This window comes from Lagenorhynchus albirostris, chromosome 9, assembly GCF_949774975.1.
Source record: "Lagenorhynchus albirostris chromosome 9, mLagAlb1.1, whole genome shotgun sequence".
Taxonomy (NCBI): domain Eukaryota; kingdom Metazoa; phylum Chordata; class Mammalia; order Artiodactyla; family Delphinidae; genus Lagenorhynchus; species Lagenorhynchus albirostris.
In genome coordinates this window covers 94,016,622-94,043,597 of record NC_083103.1, presented here as the reverse complement: position 1 = coordinate 94,043,597, position 26,976 = coordinate 94,016,622, and the positions used below count along the sequence as shown (strand labels likewise).

The 26,976-nt window shown below is 51.6% G+C and overlaps 1 protein-coding gene across 3 annotated transcripts; it reads left to right on the top strand.

The window, feature by feature from the left end:
* On the top strand, nucleotides 1-26,976 carry FXYD6 (FXYD domain containing ion transport regulator 6). Of its 3 annotated transcripts, XM_060160463.1 has the most exons (9): nucleotides 95-229; nucleotides 21,197-21,259; nucleotides 21,854-21,892; nucleotides 22,013-22,087; nucleotides 22,689-22,725; nucleotides 23,517-23,566; nucleotides 24,109-24,159; nucleotides 25,498-25,613; nucleotides 25,749-26,976. In XM_060160463.1, the coding sequence occupies exons 2-7, from the start codon at nucleotides 21,202-21,204 to the stop codon at nucleotides 24,135-24,137; spliced, it is 288 nt and encodes a 95-aa protein (XP_060016446.1). In that variant the 5' UTR covers nucleotides 95-229; nucleotides 21,197-21,201; the 3' UTR covers nucleotides 24,138-24,159; nucleotides 25,498-25,613; nucleotides 25,749-26,976. The 3 variants fall into 3 exon arrangements, with proteins under 3 accessions (XP_060016449.1, XP_060016446.1, XP_060016448.1); XM_060160466.1 differs by lacking the exon at nucleotides 25,498-25,613 and having other exon boundaries at nucleotides 1-229; XM_060160465.1 differs by lacking the exon at nucleotides 25,498-25,613 and having other exon boundaries at nucleotides 21,857-21,892.

Genomic DNA, 26,976 nt, shown 5'->3' with positions numbered 1-26,976 from the left:
GACGGTGACATCGCGGTCCCCGGAGCCCAGCCCCGGCTGAGCTCCCGCCCACCACTCCCCACCCCTGCAGGACGCGCCTCTCTAACAAGCCCCCGCCCTTCCCAGCAGGGGAGGCGGGAAAAAAGCGAAAGCCTCGCCCACAGCCCTGCCCCCAGCCCCGCCGCTCCCAGGCTCCTCTGGACTCCGCGCATCCTCCTGGGATTGTCTCGGAGGGGACCGCGCCGTGCAGGTAAGTGGCTGCGGTCTTGGCAAAGTTGGGTTCTTCTTCCGGAGAGGGACAGAGGCTGGGGTGGGGACAGATCGCGGGGCACCGGGATGCTGCCAGGGTTGGTTTGTTTCGGTGGGTGTGAGCGGTCCTCGCCGGGCAGCTGCCGCCTGGGCCGCGGAAACCGGGCAGGGGATGGAAACCCGGAGGTGGTCGTCGGAAGAGAAGAGGGGCTGCCGAGGGGAGGCAGGCCGTGGCGGTGGGAGTGAAGGTGTTCTGGAAAGGGGCTTGCCGCTACCTGGAGCTTGGGGCTACGGTTTTGGGAGAAGGGGAAAGGGCTGCTCTCCGCTGTGTCCAGGGGGTTTTCCTTTGTTACTTGGAAGCTTGGACTCTTTAAGTGGAGTGTGCGGAGGTGAAGAGAGGGAGGGGGCCGGCTGTGTGTGTGCACACATAACCATACAAAATGGAACTTGCTGGCTCGGTGCTTGGGGGACAGGGAGAGCTGGGGCTGGGCAGTGGGCACTGGGAATGGGGGCAGGTAAGGAAGGCTGATTCCAGGGCGTGGGGCTCATGAGAGTGTCTGCATCAATTTTCCTCTCCTCTCGTCTAACCAGTCCTAGCTTCTTCCAGGGGGCCCTGACCGCCCCCCCCCCGATTCCCTCCTTTCCTGGTACCCAGCCCTCTTTCCCCAGCAGGGCTGGCCCTGGCACAGCCTTCCCCATTGTGTCTCTTGGGCTTCCATGGAGACTTGGAAGGGCCGCCTGGGGCTGCTGGCGCTCGCTTCTGGGCTCTTACAAGTGGTGGCGGGTAAAGGGAGCACCCGACGGTGGGAGCAGGGAGCAGCCACACTGGAGCAATGGGCCTGGCTAGGCCCCTGCTGCCCACCTCCAGACACGGTGGGCTGTGGCTGCCGGGGCTTCTCGCCACGAATGGGGCCTCTGTCTCCACTTGCTTTGTCTCCTTGGCGTTGTGCTCTCTGGCTGGGCCCAGATTTCCAGGTTTGGAGATGGATCAGTGGGCAGCCCACGTCCTCTGTTGAAGGATCCCTCTGTGAGGGCCCAGTACCCTCATACTGTGTATGTGTGGATATGTATATCTGTTTCCGCAACTTAGCCTTTTTCACGTGACCTGCCCGGTAGTTGCCATAGAAACCCCTCTTCAATTCTCAGCCTCCCTCCTTTTCCTGCCCATTCTTTACCTCCATATCTCCTCCCCTCCCCCCAACATGGTTGCCTAGATACTGGTTATCCCTGACTTCTCAGAGTAGGAGACCCTGGAGAGCTAGCTAGCTCCCAGCTAAAAGTGATGTGGCCCCTACCCCATCCAGGCCCCCCAACACACAGTACGCATCACAAACACACCCCAAACATATGCACACTTGCCACACCACCTATACACTCACACACATACCGCACATCTTACTTGCCACACACACTGCATCAACACACCACACACACATATATCATATCACATGTACACCACATAACACGCCGAATACACCATACATATACCACACACAACACGTCACCCCCAATGCCACACGTACACCCTGTCATCGCACGGTGTGTGCTTTCACACATACCAGCAATAACATCCCATTGCTTCCCCAACACACACGCAGTACTTCTTCGCAGTAGGTCTCTGGCTGGAAGAGAGAGGGCAGTTTCCTAGCTCTGTGCCAAGGAGCATGTAGGGGAAGGCTCAAGAAGGCCAGAAGGAAACACCTCCCCAAGAACCCTGCAGAAGAAGGTGGAGAGGAATGCACTTGCAGATGTCCTCAGAGGGCAGCCCCTCTCCTAGGCGCTAGATGCAAGAGGCTGGGCATGGACCAGAATTTAAATCTCTCCATGGCAGCTTTCTACCTGCCGTGACCCTGAGAAAGCCTGAGGCTCCTGGCCCCTCCTAGGAGGCTGGACTCTGCTGCTGAGTCTTCCTGCCTAGCAGAGGATCAGGCAGCTCTGGGACCAGCAGGAGGCTCTGAGCCTCCCCAGAGGAGGGAGGAAAAGTGTGACTGTGTTTGGAGAGCGGAGAGCGGAGAGCAGAGAGGGCAGGGAGAGGAGACAAAGCCTGGATGGGGGCTGGGAGGAGAGGGGAGCCAGAAAGAGGAGCCAGGTGAGTGTAGAAAGTGTAGGTAGGGTGATGGCAGGGAGGAGGTCCAGGCTATCCTCCCTCCCGCAGGTACACTTTCCTGCTTTCTCCTTGGCTCCGCCAGCCACATCTGTGCATCTAGGAGAGGAAGTGGGTTTGCAGAGGGCTCCTGGATTGCCAGGGCTTTTCTAAGACCTGTCGCTTCTCTAGGGGTCCTCGTGGTAGTCACCGGAGGCAAGGGTCTCCTTCCTGGCCGCCTTGTGATCTCTGGACTGACTTAGGCCCCATTTCATTCAATTATTCAAGGAATTGTTTTAAGTACTTACAGTGTGTTCATTGCTAGGGCCATGAGGGTGAGAAGGAAGACACAGTCCCTGACCTCAGAGTCCTAGATTTCTCAGAGCCGGAAGGGGAACATCCAATCAGGACATCACGTAGATGGGGAAACTGAGGCTCGGGGTCACACACCCAGCTGTGGCTGAGGCCTCTGACTCTTTAGCCAGGATTTGTGACCCCATACTTCCTGTCCCACATCACTTGCCTTCTTTTCTTTATTGCCAGCAATCCTCTGGGGACCAGGATCCCTTCCAAAGTGTGGGTGCCCTAGTGGGTGGGGAGCCTGCTCCATCCTATTTTCTGGGAGAATGTGGCCCAGAGAGGGGCCAGGAGGAGCACTTCCCTAGACCCTGGAAACTCCCCACAGCCATAGGGAAGCCAGCCCACCAGACCCCCCGTAAGTCAGAGCCCAGCCCTGTTGGACCTAGCTGGCTGCCATCTGGGTGGCAGACTGTGCCAGGCAGCCCCCAGGACTCACTGTCTGACAAATCACCCACCAGCTTCTGCCTGAACACCCTGGAGGAAGCAAACCAGTCATGACAGGCACAGCCCCTGGAGGCAGAGAGCCTGTAGCAGAAAGGCTGTGAACTGGAGACAGACCCAGGTTGTAGTCCTGGCTGTGTTCCAGGGGGAAGTGCATTCATGACACAGATATCCTTTGGGATGCAAACTGGGTTTCTGGCAAAAGTCAGAAATGGTTTAGACTGATCTCAAGCAACTGAAAGCCTCCACGATTTTAGACCTCTGTTTCCACATCCGTCAGCAGAGGGGCTAGATTTCATGATTTCTAAGGCATTTCTGCCTCCTAATTTTTATAGATTGTACAGTCTTGAAAGAGATCCCTTTTCTCTCCGGGTGACAAACTACTCATGATTTCATAACACAGGGTTGTAGCTGAGCTGAGCAGGAAAGGGGCTGGTTTCCGGTCACTCCGGAGAAGGCCTCCCCTTTCACCCCGTGGGCCAGGAGATGCTCAGGCAGCTCAGACTGGGCTTCTTTCTCTCAGGCTGCAGTAGCCGGTCCCCCTGGACACCATGTGCACCTGGTCTCTTCTGCCAGGATGAAAACTGGGGCTGGGTGGAGTCTTGGGAGATGTGGTCTCTGGAGAGGATGAGGTCCAAGGCCATCATTTGCTGGGTCTATGAATCCTCTGGACGGAGAGCCTTGGACCAGCTGGAGAGCATGACGGGAGGTGCCGATCAGGGTTTTCTGTCTCTAATGAGAAGCAGGGTGTCTCTGGCCAAGACAAAAGCTTGGAACCAATTTGGCATCATCTTCTCTTCTCTGGAATGGGAAGGGGGAGGGGCCCTCTGACCTGGGAAAGTATGAAGTCAGCTTGGAGCTCACACAGGAACACACTTGTTACAAAGATGCGCGGGGGAGCGGGGCTGGGGCCCTGGGAACCAGGCTGGGACCATGGGAAGGTGCCTGCTGAGCTCAGAAGATCTGATCTGAAGCCAGGGATGAGGGAGGAATGACAGTGCCCCCCATGCAGCTGGAGGGCAAAGCCAGGCCTGGGAAGTGACAAGAGGCGAGGTCTTAAATTCATACAAGCCATCCCTTGAACAAATGTTAACTGAGTCCCTCCCCTATGCCAGGCCCTGTGGGCTTCCCAGGACCCACAGAGCTGTGAGAAAGTCAGATGCTGGTTTCATTCACCGGAGCCCTCCTGCACCGGTAGACCCATCCATTAGCCCTGTCGCTCCCTCTCTCCCCAGCTGACCTTACCCGCACCTCCCCTGGGAAGGCCCTGCAACGCCCTTCTTCAACAAGCAGGGCTCCACGCTTGCTCGAGTGTCGCTCACACTGGCACACACTCTCCCCTTCTCACACGTACATAATCTCCGTACCTAACACACAGGCATGAGCTCACAGGTTCCCGAGCACCCTCTCACCGCACCCCGGTGCAGTCTCTCACCCAGACCATTGTGACCGCCTCTTCCCTTCCACTTTCTCAGCCCCCATCCTTTTACCACTGACCTTGTGGCCCCATATGTCCGATCTCTCCGTTGCCCTTTTTTTAAAACATTTTTTTAAAAATTATTTGTTTTATTTATTTATTCATCTTTGGCTGCATTGGATCCTCGTTGCGGTGTGAGGGCTTCTCACTGCGGTGGCTTCTCTTGTTGCGGAGCACGGGCTCTAGGCACATGGGCTTCAGTAGTTGTGGTATGTGGGCTCAGTAGTTGTGTCTCACGGGCTCCAGAGCGCAGGCTCGGTAGTTGTGGCACGTGGGGTTAGTTGTTCTGTGGCATGTGGGAGCCTCCGGACCAGGGGTTGAACCCATGTCCCCCGCACTGGCAGGCGGACTCCCAACCACTGCGCCACCAAGGAAGCCCTCCATTGCCTATTAATGAGGACAGGTACTTGGCACTGGCCCTCGAGGCTCTCAGGAACTCGGCTGCAGCCATCTCTCCAGGCCCCTTCTCCAGATGGTCATCCTGAGCCTTGCACTTCCTACCCTCTGCCTCCACTCAGGCCCTAACAGGAATGAGCTGAGTAGGGGGTAGCGGCCTTTGGAGACGCACAGACTTGGGCTGTAATCTGGGTGCTGACGCTTCCTAGTTTTCTTAACTCTTCTAAGCCTCAGTTTTTTTATCTGTCAAATGGGCATGAGGTTTGAGCCAGGGGTAAGCTATGTCAAATGCTTCTTGGTGCCCAGCATATGGTAAACACTCAGTAGATACTAGCTGCTCTAATAATAACAATAGTAATAATAATGACACATGGTTATTATTAAAATGACATTGTTGTTGTTATAGCATCCTTTGAGGCTTCTCTCCAGTGCTCATTCTTTCAAATAGCTTTTCCTAATTCCAAGTAAACAGACAAGCTTTCCTCTTCCTGGTACCCGTGAAATGCTCGGTTGATTCTTCCCTTAGAGTACACGCCTACTGAGCCTTCATTTAGCTACTTATGTCCACACCTGCTCCCCACACCTGCTCCCCATACCCGCTCCTACCTCTTCAAAGGCAAGGTCTGTTTTTTGCCCCAGACGGGGCCTGGCACAGTGTCAGACATGGAGAAAGCCCAGAGACCATCTGTGAACTGAACATATGTGGGAAAAAGTCCTCACCCACCAGGGCACGGTGAAAGCCCACTTGTCCCTCTAAGCTCTCTCCCACCTGTCACTGCTACCCAGGTACCCACCACACATACCTGAAGGATACATTCCTTTATGTCCATGTGTCATTTCAGTCTGCCTGTTCCTTTGGTAGAGTCTGAAAACTAAGAGTCAGACCCTGTCGGAGGTCTGGAGGTGTTTAAGGGCTGAAGGCGATGGAAGGAAGCTTATTCATCACAGCGTTTTGGTGATTGGGGCTTGACGGAGACCTGGAGAGCTGGCTGGAGGAGGTGGGGGCAGGGGAGCACTGAGAAAGTTTTAAAATTCCTTTAAAATTCCACACAGATCCTCAGGTTATTCTGGGCTTAGATTGGATTATGACTAAAGGCATAATGATACTGAAGCATCCATTCATTCAGGCATGGGCATTTACTGAGCAGCTACTATGCAAAGTGTTGGAGCTTCAGAGATGCCTAGAATGTGCCTCTGCTTCCAAGGAGCTCACAGTCTGATGGGAGAGACGCACATGGTCGTGATGGAGACAGGCGTGGGCCTTGGCTCTGTGGGAACTGGGGCAATGAGGCGTGTGGCAGGAGGGAGGAGACAGTGCATTTCCCGAAGCAGAGGTCGGGTAAACCTCCACGCAGGCGACGGGACCAGGTTGGGCAGGTTTCCAGGTATGCAGGCCCACGGGTCAGGGTGCATCCCTGTGTCATTTCTACCCTCAAGACAACGTGAGCATAGACAAAGTGCCCTGTAGGTTCAAACGCGCCGCCCGGAGCTGTGCTTTCAGAGGAGGTGGGCTGTTGAGCGGAGGCTGGAAGGGGCAGGGACTGTGGTCTGGCTGTGGGCAGGGTTACTCGGGCCTGGCCCCTGGGCCTCTGGCCGCTGCTCCGAGTTTCTGTTTCTGCCGCTAGGACTGTTCGTCTGGCCTCTCTTGAATGGGCCTTTGTCAGTAGGCTGCCCACCATCCAGACTCCCCGGAACTGGACTGAGATCCCCCGGGGGGCAGGGGCGCGGGCCCCTGGGCTGGCAGGTGGCAGGCATAGTCCCGCTCCCTTACTCACTCTGGACAACTGTATCACCGGCCTGTGCTGGGGTTGGCCGCACAACGCTGCCCTGTGTGCCTGCCTCTGAGGGCTGTTGGGACAAGCCCACAGGGTGATGCCTGGGATGGCGCTGCAAAGATGGTCATAGTCGGCAGTGATGGGGGAGGGGGAAGCAAGGCCCTCTGACCCTGCTGGTGGGCCAGCTTCAGGTCTCTCCAGGGAATCTTTTTAGAAACCAGGCCTGTGTTTGTGATTTGTGAATTCGGTGTGTCCGCTTCTAGGGAAAGGGTCTTATTTCTTTTTGTGGTCAGGTCTTTTCTTCCTTTGCCTCAGAAGTAATCCCACATTAAAGATAAAGGTGCCTCCGAGTTAAAATAGTAAGTTCTCTGTACGTGATAAAGCAGTTTTGTCCCTCCCATGCCCCCTGTGCAGCCGGGTTGGATTGGGTCTGGGCTCACGGAATGGGAAGAGCTTTGAGTCATGGGGACCAGCGGGCCCAGCCTCCAGCCTCCCAGCTGTGGGGTGCCCTCCTCCCTGAAGGAAGGACGGTGGGGCAGACCCAGGGATGGGGCTACACAAGGGGGCCCTGCCAGGCCTGAGGGCCCTTGTGATGAGAGGGGCCTGGTAGGAAGGGGCCACCCTGGTGGGTGTCAGCAGCGATGATGGGGGCCAGAGGCCCGGCCCTGCTTGTAAGGAGGTCCAGCTGCCCTGGGGCAGTGCAGGGAATTCAGTAAAGTGACAGCAGCCACTGTGAGCCCCTCGGCCTGTGAGAATGTCACCACCCTCTGCTCTCTCCTGAGTCCCAGGCTTTGAGTTCTCTCTGCTCTTCAGCCCTTCTCTGGAATTTTATAGTTAGACTATTAAAGAGAATAATTTATGTTTATTTGATGAACGTTTAACATGCAGATCAAGGGAACACGTTGCATGTTCCTCTGAAGGATACAGATCCATCAGCAGCCTCTGGTTGGACCCAAAGCACTTGTTTGAAAAGGCAGCTCTGAAAGCCTTTGCTGGATTTTGGCTCTGGTCTGACCCAGAAGCCCAGCCCCTATTACAGAAACATCAGACACCACCAGCAGAGCACAGGGCTCCACACCGCTTGCCAGGAAGGTGAGCATGTGTGGTTGGGGAGCTGTTTTGTTTTAAAATGAATTAAAAATTTATTAAGTTATTTTTAATAGACTGTTTAAAGAAAAATTTTAGATTTACAGAAAAACAGAACAGCTAGTACAGAGAGTTCCAATATAACCCTCCTGCACAGTTTCCCCGATTAATGTCTTACATTAGTGTGGTACATTGGTTACAATTGATGAAATAATATTGATATATTATTATTAACTAAAGACCATGCTTTATTCAGATTTCTTTAGTTTTTCCCTAAGGTCCTTTTTCTATTCCAGGACCCCATCCAGTTAACCACATCCCATTTAGTTGTCGTGTCTCCTTAGGGTCCTCTTGGCTGTGACAGTTTCTCAGACTTGCCTTGTTTTTGATGATCTTGAGAGTTTTTGAAGAGGACTGGTCGGGTATATCGCAGGATACCCCTCAATGGGGATTTAGCTGACGTTTTTCTCGTGATAAGACTGGGCTTATGGGTTTGGTGGAGGAAAATCACAAAGGTAAAGTGCAACTTTTATCACATCAGATCAAGGGTACATACCCTCAGCACGATTCATCACTGTCGATGTTGACAGCGCTGGGTTTCCAGTCCCTTTTAGTGCCCCCACTTCAGCAGGGTTCCAGGGCCTGGTGATCAGAGCTGTGCTTTCCACTCCTCGAGACAAACATCGATCTGTCAACCAGCACTCGCTGGCTGTCTGCACCGCCCCAGGTCTTACAAGTTGTGGAGTAGCACAGAGAGCTTCCAGGCAGGAGAACCTTATTAAAGAGAGCATTAAACCAGAATGTGCTGTGTGGCAAATCAGTGCTAATGACAGGTCACAGGCTGGAGAAAGAAAGTCAGCCCGTGGGCTGGAGTGGCAGTTGGACAAAGACAGCATTTTTCAACCTTGGCTACACGTTAGAATGAGTGGAGAGATTCTAAAAATTACTGATGCCTTGGTCCCACCCCCAGAGTTTAGAATTTGATGGGACATAGTTGATCCCCATTATTATTATTATGAAAAAGCTCTCCATGTGATCCTGAGGTGCAGCCAGAGCTGAGAACTAGAATAAACAGGGGAGGGAAGGGCATTCTAAGTGGAGGGAACAGAATATACAACGGCCTGGAGATCAAAACACGCGTGGCAGGGGATGGGAGTAGACCATCTTAGCTGAAAGTAATGGGAGAAAATACTGAAAGGGTAGAAAAGGGATAGACTTAGAGGTATTTATATGCCAGAATAAAACGTTTTGAGTTTTTAAAAAATAAATAGAATACGGAAGCACCATGATACACTTGAGTTTGGGAGAGAAGTGATCAGCATACCAGCAGCCCAGGGGCGCAATGATGAGGGTCTGAACTATAGAGCGAGCAACGGGAGAGAAGATGATAGAGATAGCGCAGGAGTCAGCGTGGCTGGGACTTTGCCACCGACACCACGTGGAGCTCGGCAGGCGGAGAGGAAATCCTGTGAACTCAGTTAAGACTGTAAGCTCCGTGAGGCAGGGACTGTGTTGCTGCAGCTCCCCCAGTGATGACTAAGGTCCTGGGCAGCAGTAGGCCATCAAGAAATGTTTGTTAATTTGGTTACTGGAAGGATAATGATGCCACTCTTTCCAAAATTACACCTTGCTCCAAAATTATCCTCTCTTCTCCACCAATTTCTCCACCTAAGTGCAGGCGGATCTCAGCTCTTTGGAAAGCAATCTGATTAAATAACTCAGGCCGAGATATAAATAACTATTAGGAATGTAAGTATTTACCTTTTAAACGAAGCATTTGGTTGAATTAAGAACTCTCTCCTTGGGAGAATGTTGTGGGCGTGGATATATTTTTGAGTAGGGGTGGTCTTTATTTCAATTCTACACCCTAATCTAATTCTGAACCATACCAGAAGAGAAAGGGATCTGCAGCTTGGCAGTCTGCTCTGAAAGGCTGTCAGTTGCTGGGCTGGTAGTTCTGTTGGCATCCCCTGTGAGCTTAGCTCCAATGGACAGGATGCCCTACAACTGGTCTGGGATGCTGTGTAGCTCCCTGCATAAATACACTGATGTTCTGCTAGGCAGAGAGCATCAGGGTGCCCAGCAGCTGCTGTGGGGAGACTGGGGAGGGAGAGAAGAGAGCCCGTGGTGGTGCTGAAGCTCAGCTGGGAGCAACGGGAAGACCTGTGAATAGCTGGGGGCCAGCGATGGCTGAAGGATATGCCAGGCCTCCTCCCGCCTCCTGAAGGGCTCCAGGGTCCCAGCCTTCACATCAGTCGTAGTAGACAGAATAGAGTTGAGCAGGAAACTGTGAAAGGGAAAAAAATGACATAATACATGCCAAAGTTAAATAAAGCTATTTAATTTTATTTGGGTTATTCTCTCACACTGGTTTTTCTCCCCTGGCCTGGATAAGAACATTCCCGTCCAATGAGCCCTGCATGGTCTGGGATCAAGGTCAGCATTTTGATTTCCCTTAGTCCCCATGCATTGCCACATGTGCCAGGGAGGCAGCAAGGAAGAGTGGAAAGGGCCTAGCATGTGGCATCCACAGAATTAGGAGCCCATGCCAGCTGTGCCATTGTTAGCTGTGGGGCCTTGAACGAGGCAACTCGGAGCCTCACCTTCTCTAATCTGTTAAATGGCAATGATATCCAACATCGCCTGCAGTTGTGATGTTCCTTTGAGCTAATGCTTTGTGACGTTGCCTGGTGAGTCGGGTGTCTTACAGATGTTTGGTGTTATCAACATCACCACCATCACCCTCATCATCCCCTTCAGCCACCGTGGGCAGGTAGCAGGAGCAGGGTTGGGGGGAGCGTACACACCACCATCGGTCCCCCTTTGTCTTAACGACAGCCACAGGTACACTCGAGGGTCTGGGGCTGTAGGACAAGAGTCTCTGAGCTGATACATCTTGCCTCAACCTCCCTTAAATCCAAGAGGCAGGAGGACCAGGGTGCACAGTATCCCAGTCTAGCAGAAGTCTGCTCGGCCCTGCCCAGCAGGCTGCTTGGACAGCAGAGACCCTGTGTCTTCCACTGGGCAGCTGTCCTACAGTCAGGGAGGGGGATGAAATGTCTTCTCCCAGGAGCTGCAGCTGTCCGTTGACTCTCCTCCCCACGCCCTGCCCAGGGGCATTTTCCCTTCTCTGCTCTTTGGAGCACACGTGTGACTGGGGCAGGCAGGGTATGGTGGAGGCACACAGGCAGCCAAGGATGGAGGCCCAGCTGGGGCCTCATGGGGAGGGCGACAGCGTGGAGCCTTGCTTGATGTTTCTACAAAGCCGATTTCTTTTCTCAGCGGTCTCCGCCTCTCCTTGCTTTGTCACCGTGTGCATCTCTTGCTCAGTTTTTGCTGGGAGCCCCTCCCCTTGGCCAGCCTCCGTTCTGTCCTGCAGACTCTTCCTTTCTCTTCCCTTTGCCTGCCTGTCTCGCACTTCTCTTTGGGCCCCTCCCCGTTCAGCCGCTCTTCCTCTGGGGTTTCTTTCCTCTTCTGTCTCAGGTCCTGTCTTGCTTCTGTGTCTCTTGGTAGGGGCTCACCCATGTGGCCCCGTCCCTGCTGTCCCAGGCAGATCTGAGCTCCCCACGCCACTTGTTGGTGGCCCTGGGTGATGCAGCCTGTTTTTCTGGAGGCCAGTGGCTCTGGGGAGCCTTTTGCATCTGTAGAGCCCTCCTCTGCCTGCTTCCTCTGCGGGCTGAGGCCTGTCCCCCGCCTGTGTTGGGAAGTGAAAGGGGGCACCCGGGGCCTTTCCCCAGCTGTGTTCTCTGTATCTCTTCCCCATTTCCCAAGAGAAGCTAGATAATAAAGGTGGAAGCTGAGGAAAGAGTTGGGGGGATGGTGATAGAATCAACAGTTGACACTTAAAAAGCAGTTGGTATTTACCATGCAGAGTGCTCGGCTGTGACATGGTATCTCTTCATCGCAAATGACCCAAACAGCACTGCATCTGCCTGGGGGCAAGGCAGGGATTACCGGTTCATAGAGCCGGCCGGCCTGTGGGATGGGCAGAGCAGCGCTGGGCTGAGAACAGATGAGCTGGAGCACGGTCAGCCAGTACCCTGTCCCCATCTCTTCTCCCTGCTTCTCTCCCACGGGCTCTTCACCTGTGAGCTGCTGCCTGACTGCCCCCGCCAGATCCCCCCACCCCCAGATTTCACAGCTTGGCTGCTTTGACCCTTCTTCCCTTGCCTCCGGATGATGTGACAGCCCCTGGGGGAATACCGAAGTCTCAAACCCAGTCCTTTTAGCAACAAGGGAGGGGCTGTGATTGGCAGCCCCCAGTAGACCTGTAGCTTTGGAGTGGGGGAGGAGCTGTCTCCCCTCCAGAGGGGAAGGTGTGGGCAATTAACTGTGCATGCACAGAGGCTGGTTCATCTAATCCTCCCAGCTCCTGAGATGCCTGTTATTGTTCCTGTTTTACAGTTTCAGAAGCAAAGGCTCTGAGAGGTAGAGTGACTTGTTCAAGGCCCCAACGCCACCGGGTGGCAGAGAGGCAGGATGGCGGAGTGGTTCAAAGCGAGGACTCGGTTTGCAGGGCAGAAATAGAGGCACAGATGTAGAGAACAAACGTATGGACACCAAGGGGGGAAAGTGGCGGGGTGGTGGTGGTGGGATGAACTGGGAGATTGGGATTGACATATATACACTAATATGTATAAAATAGATAACTAATAAGAACCTGCTGTATAAAAAAATAAATAAAATAAAATTCAAAAAAAAAAGCGAGGACTCGGGAGCAAAGACTTTAGACAACTTGCTTATTAACCTTGTGTCCTCAGTTTCTCCATCTGTATAATGGGAATGATCAGAGCCATTTCCTAGAACTACTGTAAGGATTGAATGAGTTAGTACACGTAAACCACTTAGAACAGTACTTGGCATGCCATGAATGCCTAATAAATATTAGGTATTCTTATCACAGAGCTTCACAGTTTACAAAGAACCTTCACATATATTATCTCACTTGACCTTTGTAATAGCCTTGGAGTGGGCAGGGGAGGTGGCTGATCCCCCACTGCTCCCGACACCATGCTGTCACCTCTGACCTAATCAACAGCATAAATCCCATAATCTGTTACCAAAAAAAATCACCCTCTCCAGTGAACAGCTCTCCGTCCAACAAGGGAATAGAAATTCTCTTTTGGGGGTGAACTGGCAGGCACTGTCCATGCTGCTGTCTCCTTCTCTCGTGAGTATGTATGAAGCCAACAATGTTAGAGGGCTTGGTTGGTAAATGTTCACCCAGAGGCAGGAACCCCTCTTTGCAGAGTTCATTTGATTCTCTCAGGGGGCTGAGCCTTGCAGCCTAAGCCCACTGGACTGGGACAGGCGTAAGGAACAGAGTGGCAGTTGCTTGGGAGGTAAGCCCTCTGGGAGCAGCAGTGCAGGTGGCCCATCATGGCCCTTTGCCCCTGAGTGGGTGTGAGCCCTCCCCTGGGCTGTGGGGCTGGGCGGGCTGGAATCCAGGACTCACAGCAGGAAGATTACCCTTCCTACCCCCAGCAGGGAAGCAGACTGAGCTGGGCAGAAGTTTGGGATCCAGCTCTCGCTCCCCAGGGGACTGCTCTTCCTCTGCCTCGATTTGTTTCCCTTTAAAATGGATTTGATGGTAACACATATTTCATAGGCTACTTTTAAAGATTAAATGAGAATGAATACTTAAAGTAGCAGAAATAGCACCTGACCTGTATGCTGTTTATCGTGATTATTATTATCATTTCTTATATCCAATCCAGGCCCCAAGCTAGGCTTCAAATATGGGCTTCCCATCCCAGAGTTTTCATTTCCTCTCATTTCCGCCAGGGAATTCTCCCAAGATGGTGTTCTCATGGAGAGCCCAGGAGCCTGGCAGTGCTTCTCTGCTCCCCGCCTCACTGCCCTCGTCATCCGCATTCCTAGAGGTGCCGTGTCTTCTTTCCTGGCTCCGGCTGGGCTGCCCGAGGGCTCTCAGGCATTGCTCAGCCTTCCCTGCTGCCGTCACTGTGCTCCTCTCCTCCAGCCCTGGCCCGCCCACTGCCCAATCCCAGCAGACCAGAGCAGTAGGCAGGGGCTGGAGGCGTGGGTTCTGGGCCCGGCTCTGCCCCTGGCTAGCTGGACGAATTGGCTGCAGCCCTCCTCTTGGGGCCCCAGTCTCCTCAAATAAAAAGTAAGAGCTTTCATCTCAGTCATTCGAACTCACTGGCATTCTGTGATTCTAACTCCGTCTGGTAAACCTCAGATCTTGCTTATATCCTATTTATATACAGTGGAATTTTCTTTTAACCAGCTTCTTTGTCGCAAAGGTTTGGATACGTCATAGGCTAAATCATACAATAACGTGTCTAGGGTAACCTGTTAGCCTAAACGTTGGGGCTCGGGCATTCTGTGACCCCATAAAAGGCTCCCTTCTGGCATGTGCTGTCTGGAGAGGGGGCCTCATCTTTCTCTGGGGATCCTGCCAGTACCCAGGCCTTGATGATACCCCTGGGCATGTTTTTGATGGGCTGAACCCAAAGGAAGGCAAGCAGGTGGGATGGAAGGGATGGGAGGTGAGGCCTTGGGGGCTGAGTGAGACAGAGATGAGGATGAGATAATGATGCTCCACTGTAATCTGGAGCCTATACATTTGAAAGGGAGGTCATTTCTGAGTTATTTTCACAATAGAACTGGGTATTCTGATCCACCTCGCTGCTGCGTGTAATCAAAAATAACATAGCCTGATGCTGGATCATCAACTAGTGGCTTCTCTTTCTGAGCAGCTTTACCCAGCAATTATGTGAAATTATGTGACTCAGATGGAAAGATAATCACCGGAGAAACTCTTCTGATTGCTTTTCTCCTGCACATGCAGAAAAGCAAGTGTGCAGACAGCAGAAAGATCAGGGAGGAAAATTAACATGGATGTGCTATTGCCGCCCAACGTGTCAGCTGTTTACCAATGTAGAGATAAATGAGAGCATGGAAAGGAGCAGAAGAATGAATGGAAAATCAATCCTTTCTCAGGAGATGCTGCCGAGGAAGCAAAATGTGACTGGTTCCATTTTCTACATGGGGAGGATGATCTGAATGATCTAGAGTTCAAGACTCCCCATCTAACAGTGATGATTTCGCCAGAGCCCCCTCCCAGGGAGCCAGGTCCTCAGGCACCCCCAGGTAGGGGGTCCATGACCTCACATGCACGGGAAGCTAAGGTAATATTCCCGAACGTCCTCTCCCAGCTCCACCCAATTCTGCCTCGCTTTTCCGTCTTCCAAAGATCCCTCCCTCCTTTCTTCCATCTACTTCTTAAACTCTGTGGCCTGGAAATGAGACGTACCACTTCTACCACCTCTTAATCTCCCCCTCCCCCTAGCCAGCCCCAGGCAGCCCAGCTTCCTTTCTGGGATAAAGGAATGTGTGGGAACTGGGAGGGTGTAGGACACAGCGGGGCGGCTGTGTGGGAGGGAGGGAAGGCAGAGAGAGAGTCTCTGGTGCATCAGTGAGAGAAAGGCGTTTTGTGTCCCGTCAGAGGCTCTGTATGTGTACATGGCCACTCGACTCGAGGGCAGTGCCAGGGGTACCAGCGGGATTTTAAAAAATGGGTGTGGGGGTCCAAGAGGCACCCTGAGGAAGCTTGTGCTGAGGTGTGGCTGGTATAGTCCAGGCCTGGGCAGCAGCTTGACCGAGCGAAGTTGGTCCCTTTTCAAATCTGTAACAGTATTTCTTTCAGCTCACTGTAACTTGATCAGGAATGTTTTCTTTAGAATACAAAGACAGGTCTTTACTCTTTAGCCTGGCATTCAAGATCCTCTAGAGGCTGTCTCCCAAGTGTCTTACCAGAATTCTCACCACCCACACCCTCATGCTTTACACAACCCGATTATTCACTGTTTTGGAAGGTATCTTACTCTAGAAATGGCAAATACTTCGCAGATGGCTGTCACGGCCCCCTCCTGCGCTATGTAGACATTACTAATGGATGAAGGCCCTCTCTCCTGCCCCACTTCATTCAGAATCCTTCTGAGGAAGCCACTAAAGGCGACCACTTTTTTTGTTTTGTTTTTAATTTATTTTTGGCTGCATTGGGCCTTCGTTGCTGCGCGTGGGCTTTCTGTAGTTGCGGTGAGCGGGGGCTACTCTTCATTGCGGTGCGCGGGCTTCTCATTGCGGTGGCTTCTCTTGTTGCGGAGCACAGGCTCTAGGCACGCGGGCTTCAGTAGTTGTGGCACATGGGCTCAGTAGTTGTGGCTCAGGGGCTCTAGAGCACAAGCTCAGTAGTTGTGGCTCACGGGCTTAGTTGCTCCGCGGCATGTGGACCAGAGCCCTGGACCAGGGCTCTAACCCATGTTCCCTGCTGGCTGAACCTTGAATGTAGTCTCTGCCTTTTGTGAAGCTCTCTTCACATTTGCTGATACACCAGAGCCCTCTGCTTTCAAACCTTGCCGCCCTGTCCTGTTCACCTGTTTATCCCTTGCAGAACCCGCTATCGTATAACCCCGTCTAGGAATTCAGTGTGTATGTGTGTGGGGGATTAACTTGAATGTGAGCATCTATGGAGGTGATTGGGGGAAGCTGAGGGGAAGGTGTAGCAGTGACTAGTGGCCTGGAACCCTTGATATGTGTCCTTCCTACTCCCAGGAGGGGCCCTGCTCACCTAATAACCCCTCTCCTGGCTAGAAGCAAGTCCCAGCTGCTACTCCTGTTCAAGGGGAGGGGATTACACAAAGGTTTGAATACTAGAAGGTTGGAATTATTGGGGATCACATTAGAGTCTGTCCACCAGAAGGGTGAAATTATAAACAAAAACTGAGTTTACAACTAATAGATCTTCATTAAAGAAAATTCTAAAAGATGTTCTCCGGGAATTAAGAAAATGACTTGATGGATGTCTGAGATTCAAAAGGAATCACAAACAAATGAGTTAGTAAATAAGTTGTATTAGTTATCTGTTGCAACATAACAAATTACCGCCAAACTCAGTAGCTTAAAACAACAAACGTTTGTTATCTCACACAGTTTCTGAGGGTCAGGAGTCAGGCAGCAGCCTAGCTGGGTGGTTTTGCTCGAGGTCTTTGATGAGGTTGCACTCAAGCTGGCAGCCAGGGTGGCAGTCAGTGAAGGCTGGAGAACCTGCTTCCAGGCTCACTTCCATGGTTCGTGGCAGCCTTACTTCCTAGTGGGCTTTTGAACTGTGGCTCTCAGTTCTTTGCCACGTGGGCCTCTCCACAGGGATGCCTGAGTATCCTTAAGACATGGCAGGTAAGTTTCCCCAGAGCAAGCGATCCGAGAGAGAGAGAGCAGGAAAAGAAAGCTGTGGTGCCTTTTATATCTAATACTGGAAGTGACATATCAGTTCTGCCATATATTATGGGTCACACAGACTAACCCTGGTGCACTGTGGAAGGGGAGTATACAAGGATGTGAATACCAGGACGTGCTGGGGGCTCGCTTGAAGGCTGGCCACTATACACGTGGGTGAATCTAAACAAATGTTCTTTCCAAGAAATAGAAACACTAGCGTCTGTTTCATAGGATTAAGAAAAGAACTGAAAATTGGTACAGTAATAGCATATATATCATGAAGGGGGTGATTTGTATTTTTCAAGAAGAGTATTGTACCTAATAACTATTATACATTTTAACTTTAGACTTTTAAAATCTTTGTTAAGTTGAATACTGTTTTGGTCTGTTCAGAGGCTGCTATAACAGCATACCATAGACTAGATGGCTTATTAACGATAGCAATTTATTTCTCACAGATCTGGAGGCTGGGAAGTCCAAGGTCAAGTTGCCAGCAGATTCAGTATCTGACAAGGGCCTGCTTCCTGGTTCATAGACAGCGTCTCCTCACGGACCCCTCACATGGAAGAAAGGGCAAGAGGGCTTCCTGGGGTCTCTTTTAGAAGAGCACTAATCCCGTCACGAGGGCTTCCCCCACTCATGGCCTAATCACCTCCCAAAGGCCTACCTCCACATACCATCTCATTGAGGATTAGGTTTCAACATATGAATTTTGGGAACCCAAACATTCAGTCTATAGAAAATACAAATGGTAAAATTCCAAAGGTAACCACTAAAAGACTAGAAATAACTTGTGTAATTTCTCAAGCAGTAGAGGGAGAAAATGAATAAGAAAAAAAAAAGTCGAAAGAGAAATACACATAAGAAAAGTAGGGAAGAACAGATGGTAGAAATCAGACCAAATATGTCAATAGTCACAATAAAGTTGAATGGAGTAAACTTGACAGTTAATAATCAGGTTGAATTTTTAAAAATCTAGCTCTTTTAAGATAGAATGCATAAAGACACAGAAAAGTAGAAAGTGAAATGGAATTTAAGACAGGATCCCTATATAATCCTAAAAGGTCCAACCCACAGGACAATATAACAGTTTTAAACTTTCTGTTACGATATTGTGAGAAACACAGGGATAAATTTATATATCCTTCCTCACAGTGGCAGATTTTAAAGCACCTATCTCAGTTTTTGGTAGGTCACACAGTCAAACACTGAGAAAATATATAGAAATTTAAATAACACCATTAATAATCTTAATTTAATGGGCATATAGAACTTTCTTCCCAACAATGAAGGAATTACACAGAATATAATTTTTGAAATAAATAACCATATACTAGATCATAAAGCAAGTCTCAGTAAATTTCAAGGTATCTACATCCTACAGACCACATTCTCTGACCACAGTGCACGTGTTAGAAGTCAGTAACAAAGGCAAATTAAAAATCACTATACATTGGGACATTTTAAAAACATGCTTCTTAATGCACAGGTCAAATAAATTATAATGCAAGTCTAAAGTGCTAAGAACTAAACAATAATCAAAAAGCCACATTTCAAAGCTTATATTTGGAGTGAAAGTGGCACTTAGAGGGTTATATAGTCTTTTTATTTATTTATTTATTTATTTAGGGCTGCGTTGGGTCTTCGTTGCTGTGCGCGGGCTTTCTCTAGTTGTGGCGAGCAGGGGGTACTCTTTGTTGCGGTGCGTGGACTTCTCATTGCGGTGTCTTCTCTTGTGGAAAACGGGCTCTAGGTGCGCGGTCTTCAGTAGTTGTGGCTCGCAGGCTCTAGAGCACAGGCTCAGTAGTTGTGGCATATGGGTTTAATTGCTCCATGGCATGTGGGATCTTCCTGGACCAGGGCTCGAACCCGGTTCCCCTGCCTTGGCAGGTGGATTCTTAACCGCTGTGCCACCAGGGAAGCCCTGGTTATATAGTCTTAAATGCTGATATTAGAAAACAAGCAAGGCTAAATATTAATGAACTAGGCATCCAACATAAGATAAATCTAAAGAAAAAAACACTAGAATAAACTCAAAGAACCTATAAGGACATGTATTTTATGATACTTTTATATGAAATGTCCAGCATAGGCAAGTCCGTAGAGACAGAAAGTAGATTAGTGGTTGTCAGGGACTGGGAGAAAGGAAAAATGGGAAATGACTGCCAGTGGGGACCGGCTTCCTTTTTGAGATGATGAAATGTTTCTTACTGCTGATGGTTGCACAGTTTTGTGAATATACTAAAATCATTGAATCATACATCTTAAAAGGATGAATTTCATGGTATGTGAATGGTATCTTAATTTAAAATTTTTGTTTGAAGAAGAGCAAGGGACTGATTAAAAATATATATTCAGGGTACTGTTTACTTTTGGGAGTAAGGCAGAGGGATGGGTTGGAGGAAAATAGAAGTAAATGTAGCCGTACGTACAAAGTTCTAGTTCTTAAGTTACTTAATGGGTGTTTCCTTTATGTTTCATTACATGTGTGTTATTTATACATATATATATTTTAAAATTTTATTTATTTATTTATTTACCTATCTTTGGCTGTGCTGGGTCTTCGCCTCTGTGCGAGGGCTTTCTCTAGTTGCGGCGAGTGGGGGCCACTCTTCATCGCGGTGCTCGGGCCTCTCACTGTCGCAGCCTCTCTTGTTGGGGAGCACAGGCTCCAGACGTGCAGGCTCAGTAGTTGTGGCTCACGGGCCCAGTTGCTCTGCAGCACGTTGGATGTTCCCAGACCAGGGCTCGAACCCGTGTCCCCTGCATTGGCAGGCAGACTGTCAACCACTGCGCCAGGGAAGCCCACATATATTTTTGTACATGTAAAATGTAATATGAAACTTAAAAGAAATACAAATATTAAATGAAGTAGCATTGAAGGCAAATGACTGCTTATGAGAAACGCTCCTTGAATTGGGAGTCCAGAGTTCTGGGTCTGTGCCTTGGCCTGACCCTGCATGGAGCTGTTCTGACCTCTGCTGGCTGGGAGGTGAAGGGCAGCTGGGGGCTGCTGGCTGCGGGGCCAGAACGGAATAGGGCGTGAACCGACAGAGCAAGCATGGTCCTGGCCCCTAGACAGTGTGCAGGGGGTTAGGCCGCTGCCAGTCTCACCCCACTAAGAAAGATGAAGCAGCCTTGGGTTTCGTGTTTCGGGTTTCATTCCCCTTTCCTCTCTGGCTCTTTACCACATTCCTTTAATTAAGCCCAGGAATGAGGTGTGTGTAACTGCACCGAAATCCATCCCTGGGAGGGACCAACCGGCCCTGCCCTCTGCCTCCATCCAGGGGCCACTGACCCCAGAGACCAGGGGCTTGAGCTCACGAGCAGAAGTCTCAGGCCCTTTCTGGGGAAGGAGAGACCAGGGCGCCGATGCTCAGAGAGCATGTCTCCGTGCTCCCTTTGTTTAATCAAACCACCTATCTGGAGGATTATGAACTAAAGTCTATAGGAAGAGTTGACCTGGGCACTCTGGAGGTGAGAGCGTGAGGGGTACCTTGATGGAGAGCTGTCAGCATTTCAGGGTTTACTCTAAAGAGTCCAGGAAACAGCAGGCCTTCCTCCCCAACCCCTGGCTTACCTGCCCCATTTAATCTGATAGAAAGAAGAACTTCCGCCAGTGGGTCTCAGTTGTAGGGAACCAGGCCAGAAAGTCCCAGACATCTTAATGAGCTAGAGATGGCCACATCTCTAGGTGGCCCAGAGAGGAGGACACAGGTGATGTGATCTCCCAAGCCCTTGGGGTTTTATGACTTTGGCACCAGAGAGGCAGCCGGGCAGAGGCATTCCTGAGCTGCATTGGGATCCAGACTGTGCTACTCGCTACCATGAGTGCCCTTTCACCTCCTTAACCTCAGCCTCTTCACCTGCGAAATGGGTTAGTCACAGTGCCTGCTAGTTGAACTGATTCTGTTGTAATTGAACTCATGCGTGCAGAGCACTCCGTAAGGAGTCTATACGCGTCAGCTGCTTGGGCTCTGTTGTCTGACCTCACACCGTGTGGAGAGAGCTCAGAGTCGGGGTGGGAAGCCAACTGGGGCCCTCGCCAGGCTGAGGGTCGGAGTGGGGAGTCTCCTACCCAGAGAGTCATTTTCCTCCCTCCGTCCCCAGACGCCATGGAGGTGGTGTTGCTCTACCTGTGCGGCCTGCTGGCCCCGGCGGTCCTGGCCAATGGTAAGTACCCCTTTCTGGTGGAAGGTCCAGGCCCTTTGGGACACTAGGGTTGGGGGGCTCTCAGGTTCTACATGTCTGACCAGCTGTCCCGCCTTTAGTCAGCAAAGAAAGTCCTGGAAGGCAGCAGCTAACACAGCCCCTATTCCAGCCTGCCCACCTCTCCCCATGGGCTCCAGCCCTCAAGCCCACCAGGTCCCTGTAGACTTTTAACCTGAACTTTGGGAGTCAGCCTTGTACCTCAGTCTCTAGATTGTGCAAGTCACGTGTCCTTCCGTGGTCTTAGTTTCCCCACCTATAACAAGAGGAAAATAGACCCTGCCTTTTGATGATGACGTAAGATACAAAGGAGCAATAAATGTGGATGCTGTGAATGCGGACTCTGATTGGTGCTCTGAGCTGCACCTGCCTTTGGCTTCTAGGCTGGCCCTGGCAGGCAGGCCCACCCTTCCGTGCTTCTCTGGGCATCTCTGCTTCATGGGCCCTGTTTCCCAGGAATTCCTTTGTGGGGAGTGAGGCCTGTGAGACAAGGTAGGATATTTGGGAATCAGGATGTGTAGCTGTCTCCCCCTTGACCACACCTGTTTGTTTTTCTAGCAGCTGAGCAGGAGAAAGAAAAGGACCCTTTTCATTATGGTGAGCAGGGACGGTGACCCTGGGTGGGGAGGGGGAGGCACAGCCCCGTCCAGGGGAGGGATGGACATGCTCTCCCTGGCCCTTCCTCTCTTCCATCTCTCACTCTTGTTCCTCTGGCAGACTACCAGACCCTGAGGATCGGGGGATTGGTGTTTGCTGTGGTCCTCTTCTCGGTGGGGATCCTGCTTATCCTAAGTAAGTTTGTTTGTTCCTTTGTTCACTCTAAGGGCAGCTGTGAAGTGAGTGGGGAACAGTGTAAGAGACTGGCGGTTCTCTTTCCTGGAGAGGGAAGGAGGCTGTCTGTCTTCCTAGTTATCTCCAGGGCCTAGTACACTGCTGGGCACATAATAGGTGCTCAATGAAACAGTGAAGAATGAACAGAATAAGTGCTCGATGAAAACAAGCACAGATACGAAGGGGCGGAGGTGGCTGTCCCCCTGCTGTCCCCATCAGGGCGCAAGTGGGGGAGTCACAGGAGAGGAGACAGGGGCTGTCTTTAGAGTGCTCCAAGGGGTGTGCCCCTGCGTGTGTTTCCCCTCGTGAGCCTGGGCTGCATGGAGCTGTCTGCGTTTACATGGTCAAGCAGACAGTGGTGCTGTAGCCATCCAAACTGCTGACGGTTGAACCTTGGCCGCCGAAGAGCCCTGCTCCAACCAGTGATCGCCGCATGCAGCTGTGCAAACCGTGCAGTGCCCAGGAGTCGGGGCTGCTGTTCGCACAGTCTCACAGATTCACTGGGCAGTCCTGCTGTGGCTAAGCCAGGACATTGACCTTGGATGGTTTCTTTGCTTTTCAGGTCGTAGATGCAAGTGCGGTTTTAACCAGAAGCCGCGGTAAGGATGCCATGGCTGTGGACATGTGGGGTGATGACGCTAAGAGGGGACAGGGAGGGGCCTGTGGTGTGTGACCCCAAATGAGTGTGCTTTTGGATTCTTGTCTCAGAAACAGGCTGTGTGTGTTGGGGTAGAGGTGGAAGTTTTGAGGATTGTCAGACAGTCTTTGGGGCAGAGGAGAGGTCAGAACATCAAGGGTTAGCCCATCCTTCTTTTTTCTGATGTATGTGTGGGGTGGGGGAACGGGGAGAAGATGCTGGATCCTTGTCTGGAGGCCCTTGAGTTGGGCTTGGGAGAAGGGAAGCAGAGGGCCTCCGGGCCTCTCCTGAGATCTGTCTCCTCTCTTCAGGACTTGTGACACTGCCCTGTGGTCACCTGCTCATGAGGTTCTTTGAGCTTTGTGGAATGTTGGGCTTCCTTTCGCCCACCCTCTACCTCCACCTAAGGGCACAACCCATTAGTCCACCATGGTAACCCAGGGCAGCGCTGGACCTCAGGAGTCCAAAGTCTGTGGCAGGACACAACCCAAGACCCCATGCAGCCCTAGGCCATCTCTTCCCATTACTTAGCTCTGTCAGGGGCCGACATTGAAGGGTGCCTGTAAGTTCCCCTGACTACATCCCCTTTGGCCCTGGCCTCCCCCGCCCCATGAGCCCCATGGTGGGGAATGATCCACTATGACTTGGAGGAGAAGGATCCTAGGGCCCTGCCCCAGCGAGGTGAGTGAGTGGCGATGCTCTCTGGGTTTGCCCTGGAGACCTCTGACGGGCTTGCATTTCATCCTCTTGCAGGGCTCCAGGGGACGAGGAGGCCCAGGTGGAGAACCTCGTCACTGCAAATGGTAAGTGTCAGGACCACCCGCCTAGGTGGGATGGAGGGAATGGGCAAGCATTCTCCTACAGCTTGAGGGTCGGGGACGGTTGCCAGGTGCCGTCGTCTCTTGAGAGCTGGCCGGTCAGACGTGCTTGCATAGTGCCAGGGTGGGGGGTCCCCGGGGCTCTGCTGTTCATCGCTCCCTCCCCTCCACCAACAGGCTGCTGCTCCCGACAGCTGCTGTTTACAGGGAATCTTCTTAGTGTTTGGCATGATACAAAGTGCTTCACTTCTCATTTAATGGGCGCACAGCCCCTCGGGGTAGGCCTCGCTCTCCACATTTTACAACCAAGGGACTCAGAAAAGTTAAGGAACGTGCCAGGTTCTCTAACAAGCGAATAACAGGACAAGGATCTGCCCCAGGCCTGTCTGACTCGAAATCCACATGAGTCACCTTTGCTGTGCGCGTCAGGTTCCCCCCAGAGACAGGCACAGTCACGGCTGCGGCAGGGGGTGGCCCGCTGGGGTGAGGGGTTCATGCACTACCCTCCATTCTGGTTCTCTTTCCAGCAACGGAGCCCCAGAAAGCAGAGAACTGAAGTGCAGCCCTCAGGCACAAAGGTAAGATGCTGTCTGCCTGCATCTTCCTGTCACCATCACTGTTCTGACTGAGTCCCGGCCGAGGAGTCATCAGGGAAGAACTGGGCTAGCTCTTGCAACGCGCCCAGATTTTATTATGAGCTGTGCTCTCAGGAGGCTCATGTCTGAAGGGTGATGAGACAGACGGATTGAAACCTCCCAGGTGTACCACACACACACAGAATGAGCAGTCGGGAAATAGAGCTTCCGTAGCAACCCAGCGGTCAAGTTGATAGGGTGCCATCCTAGCTACCATGTGGGCATGACTTGGGAGAGAATTAGTCAGTGAAATACTCCTAATGTCAAAGTAGCATAAAGACAATGGCTTTCAGTGATGATTCAGAGAGTACCTTCAGGCCGCTTTTTAAAGTTAACATTTTATTTTTAAACTTTCCAACCCTACGTAAAAGTAGGGAGAATAGTATATGAACCCCCCCCATACCAGCATTATCAGTTCTTGACGTTTAGGGGCGCTGTTTTTAGTTCTATTTAGTATCCGTTTCCATTGTTCATTATATCAACAGTAATGCAGGAAAGTAATAAATGCTTTACAGTTTTCAAAATGCTGCCACAAACACAAACTCACTCAAGCCTGCCAGAAGATGTAAGAAGGACAGGTAGGGTTTAGCCCCATTTTACAGATGAAGAAACTGAGGTCAGACAGAGTAGCCATACATATAGTAAGTAACCGGCTGGAACTCGAGCTCAGGGCTTTGTAGTTGAGTGCTGCATCTCACTACACCCCTCTGCTCCTGCCCGTCTCCCTTTGTAACATACCCTGGAATATACTGGGGCGTGGCGGGGATCAGTCTTCTATCAGCTCACTTCTGCCTTTTTTTCCACACAAATAAGGGATGTACTTTATCCTAAGTCATAAGTTAAAGGAGATTTCTGGATGTAAAATGCCTGACACACCGGCTTTTACCATCACGGTAATAACACAGGGTACTTGTGGAGCATTTGAATTCTTTCCTAAGGGTGGGCAGAGTGGGGCTCATTACCTCCTGTCTTCTAGCTGGGCCTCGGGAAGGTTAAAGATGCCTCAGTTTGACGTAGATCCAATCCAGGAGGCAGGCATCCCAGCTGCAGCTCGGTGTTCTGTCTGTGTCATGGCAGCTGGCAGCTCGGAATCTGGGGAGCGGTGTGGGAAGGCTCCAGGGAGAGAGCCTTGAGCCAGCAGTTGTCTTTTTTTCTTTTTTCTTTTTTACTAGAACTTCCTCGGAAACCCTGTTTTCCTGAGTCTCAGGACTGTGAGCAATTCTTGGAGGTGTCCTGAGATAGAAATCCCGGGTTTAACAATTTCCTTTCCACATCTACCAGGTTCCATCCCCCTGAGAGAGCCCTTCTCCTGAGCTCCACGCCCTCCTCCACCTTCATCTCCTGGCCCTGCTTCTCAGGCTCGTCCTCCTTGATTTGCTGAGAACAAGGCACTCAGAGTGGGTCTCATCTTGGGAGTTTCCGTGGGCAGAGGGTCTGTCCTAATTAATGGCTGGGAGACGAGCAGGTAAAGAGTTTTGAAAGGAAGCCAGAGTTTCGTTTTAATTTAAATTCTCTCTCACTTCAACCTCCAGAACCTGAAGGCAGCTGCTTGAACCTTTAGATGCAAATTCTGATGCTTAAGAAAACCGGGCACTTCAGCAACAGATCTTTCCCCAGGAGAAGCCAAGAACTTGTGTGTCCCCCACCCTCTCCCCAACCCCTCGACACCTGTCCTCAACTTGATGATGCAACCCCGGCCTCCCTGCAGCCTGTGGTCTCGTCCCCGTCCTGTGACGTGTGTCTGTGTGTGTGTGTCTGTCTGATGATGTGGTCTTTGTGGCTGCTTGTTCGTGGATGACATTGTATCTTAGTGAACCTTGCCCCACTTTCCCGGGCAGGAGCTGAGCCATGTGGCTGTCAGCTCGTCTCTGCTCTCCATGGCCCCATCACCTTCCACTCCCGGGAGTCTGCTTTGTCCCTAAGAGGCCAGTTCCTTCTCTTGATTTACGGGTGGATGGAGGGGTTGGGCACGGGCGGAGTCTCTGATTGGCTTGGGACTTGGGAAGGTTTACATCACCTTCGTGATCCTTCTACATGGCCCATCTTCACTCCTTTTATAAGAACCTTGCTTCCATATTTGTCCCTGGACCAAGTCTGTTCTGAGGTCTCTCGGCAGTGGGAGGTTCCCAGCAAGGAGCTGATGAGCCCGCTTTGCCCTTGGGCAGCTACACCCCTTCCCTGGTGCCCATCTGCCCCACCTTACTCCGCCCCTGGGGAACGTACCCCTTGCATATCTTCTCAGCAATAACCCCGTGGGCTCTGGAACCCCACCCCCTTCTCCAGCCTTTCCTGCTCCCGAGATGCCCATCTATAGCCCAGCTCGTCTGGACTCAGACTCCTGTCCCTGGACTGAGGCTCTGTCAGGTGATGGCTGAAGAGGTGCGTTCAGCTGGGGCCGGTGCTCTGGGGAGGGGCAGCTGGGAGAGCAGGGGTCCTTTGCTTCTCTGTCCACATCCCACTGGCCAGGCAGCAGCAGGGGCTCCTGCACCCTCTGCTCGCCTGTCACCGGCCAGAACGGCAAGTGCAGCGGCTGTGCTGCGGGTTAGGGACCCGGCAGGGCTCCGCACAGCCCTGCTGCAGGGGGAACAGCAGGAGGTCGAAGCTGGTGAAGAGAGTGGAAAATCAGACCCCGCCCCTCCCGCTCATCGTGTTCTCGTGGAAACTAACCAAACCGTGCCGCTGTGACCAGGACTGCTGTTCTCTGTGTCGTGATCTCTCCTCAACAACGACGAAAAGGAATAAAATACCACTTGTTTCCTA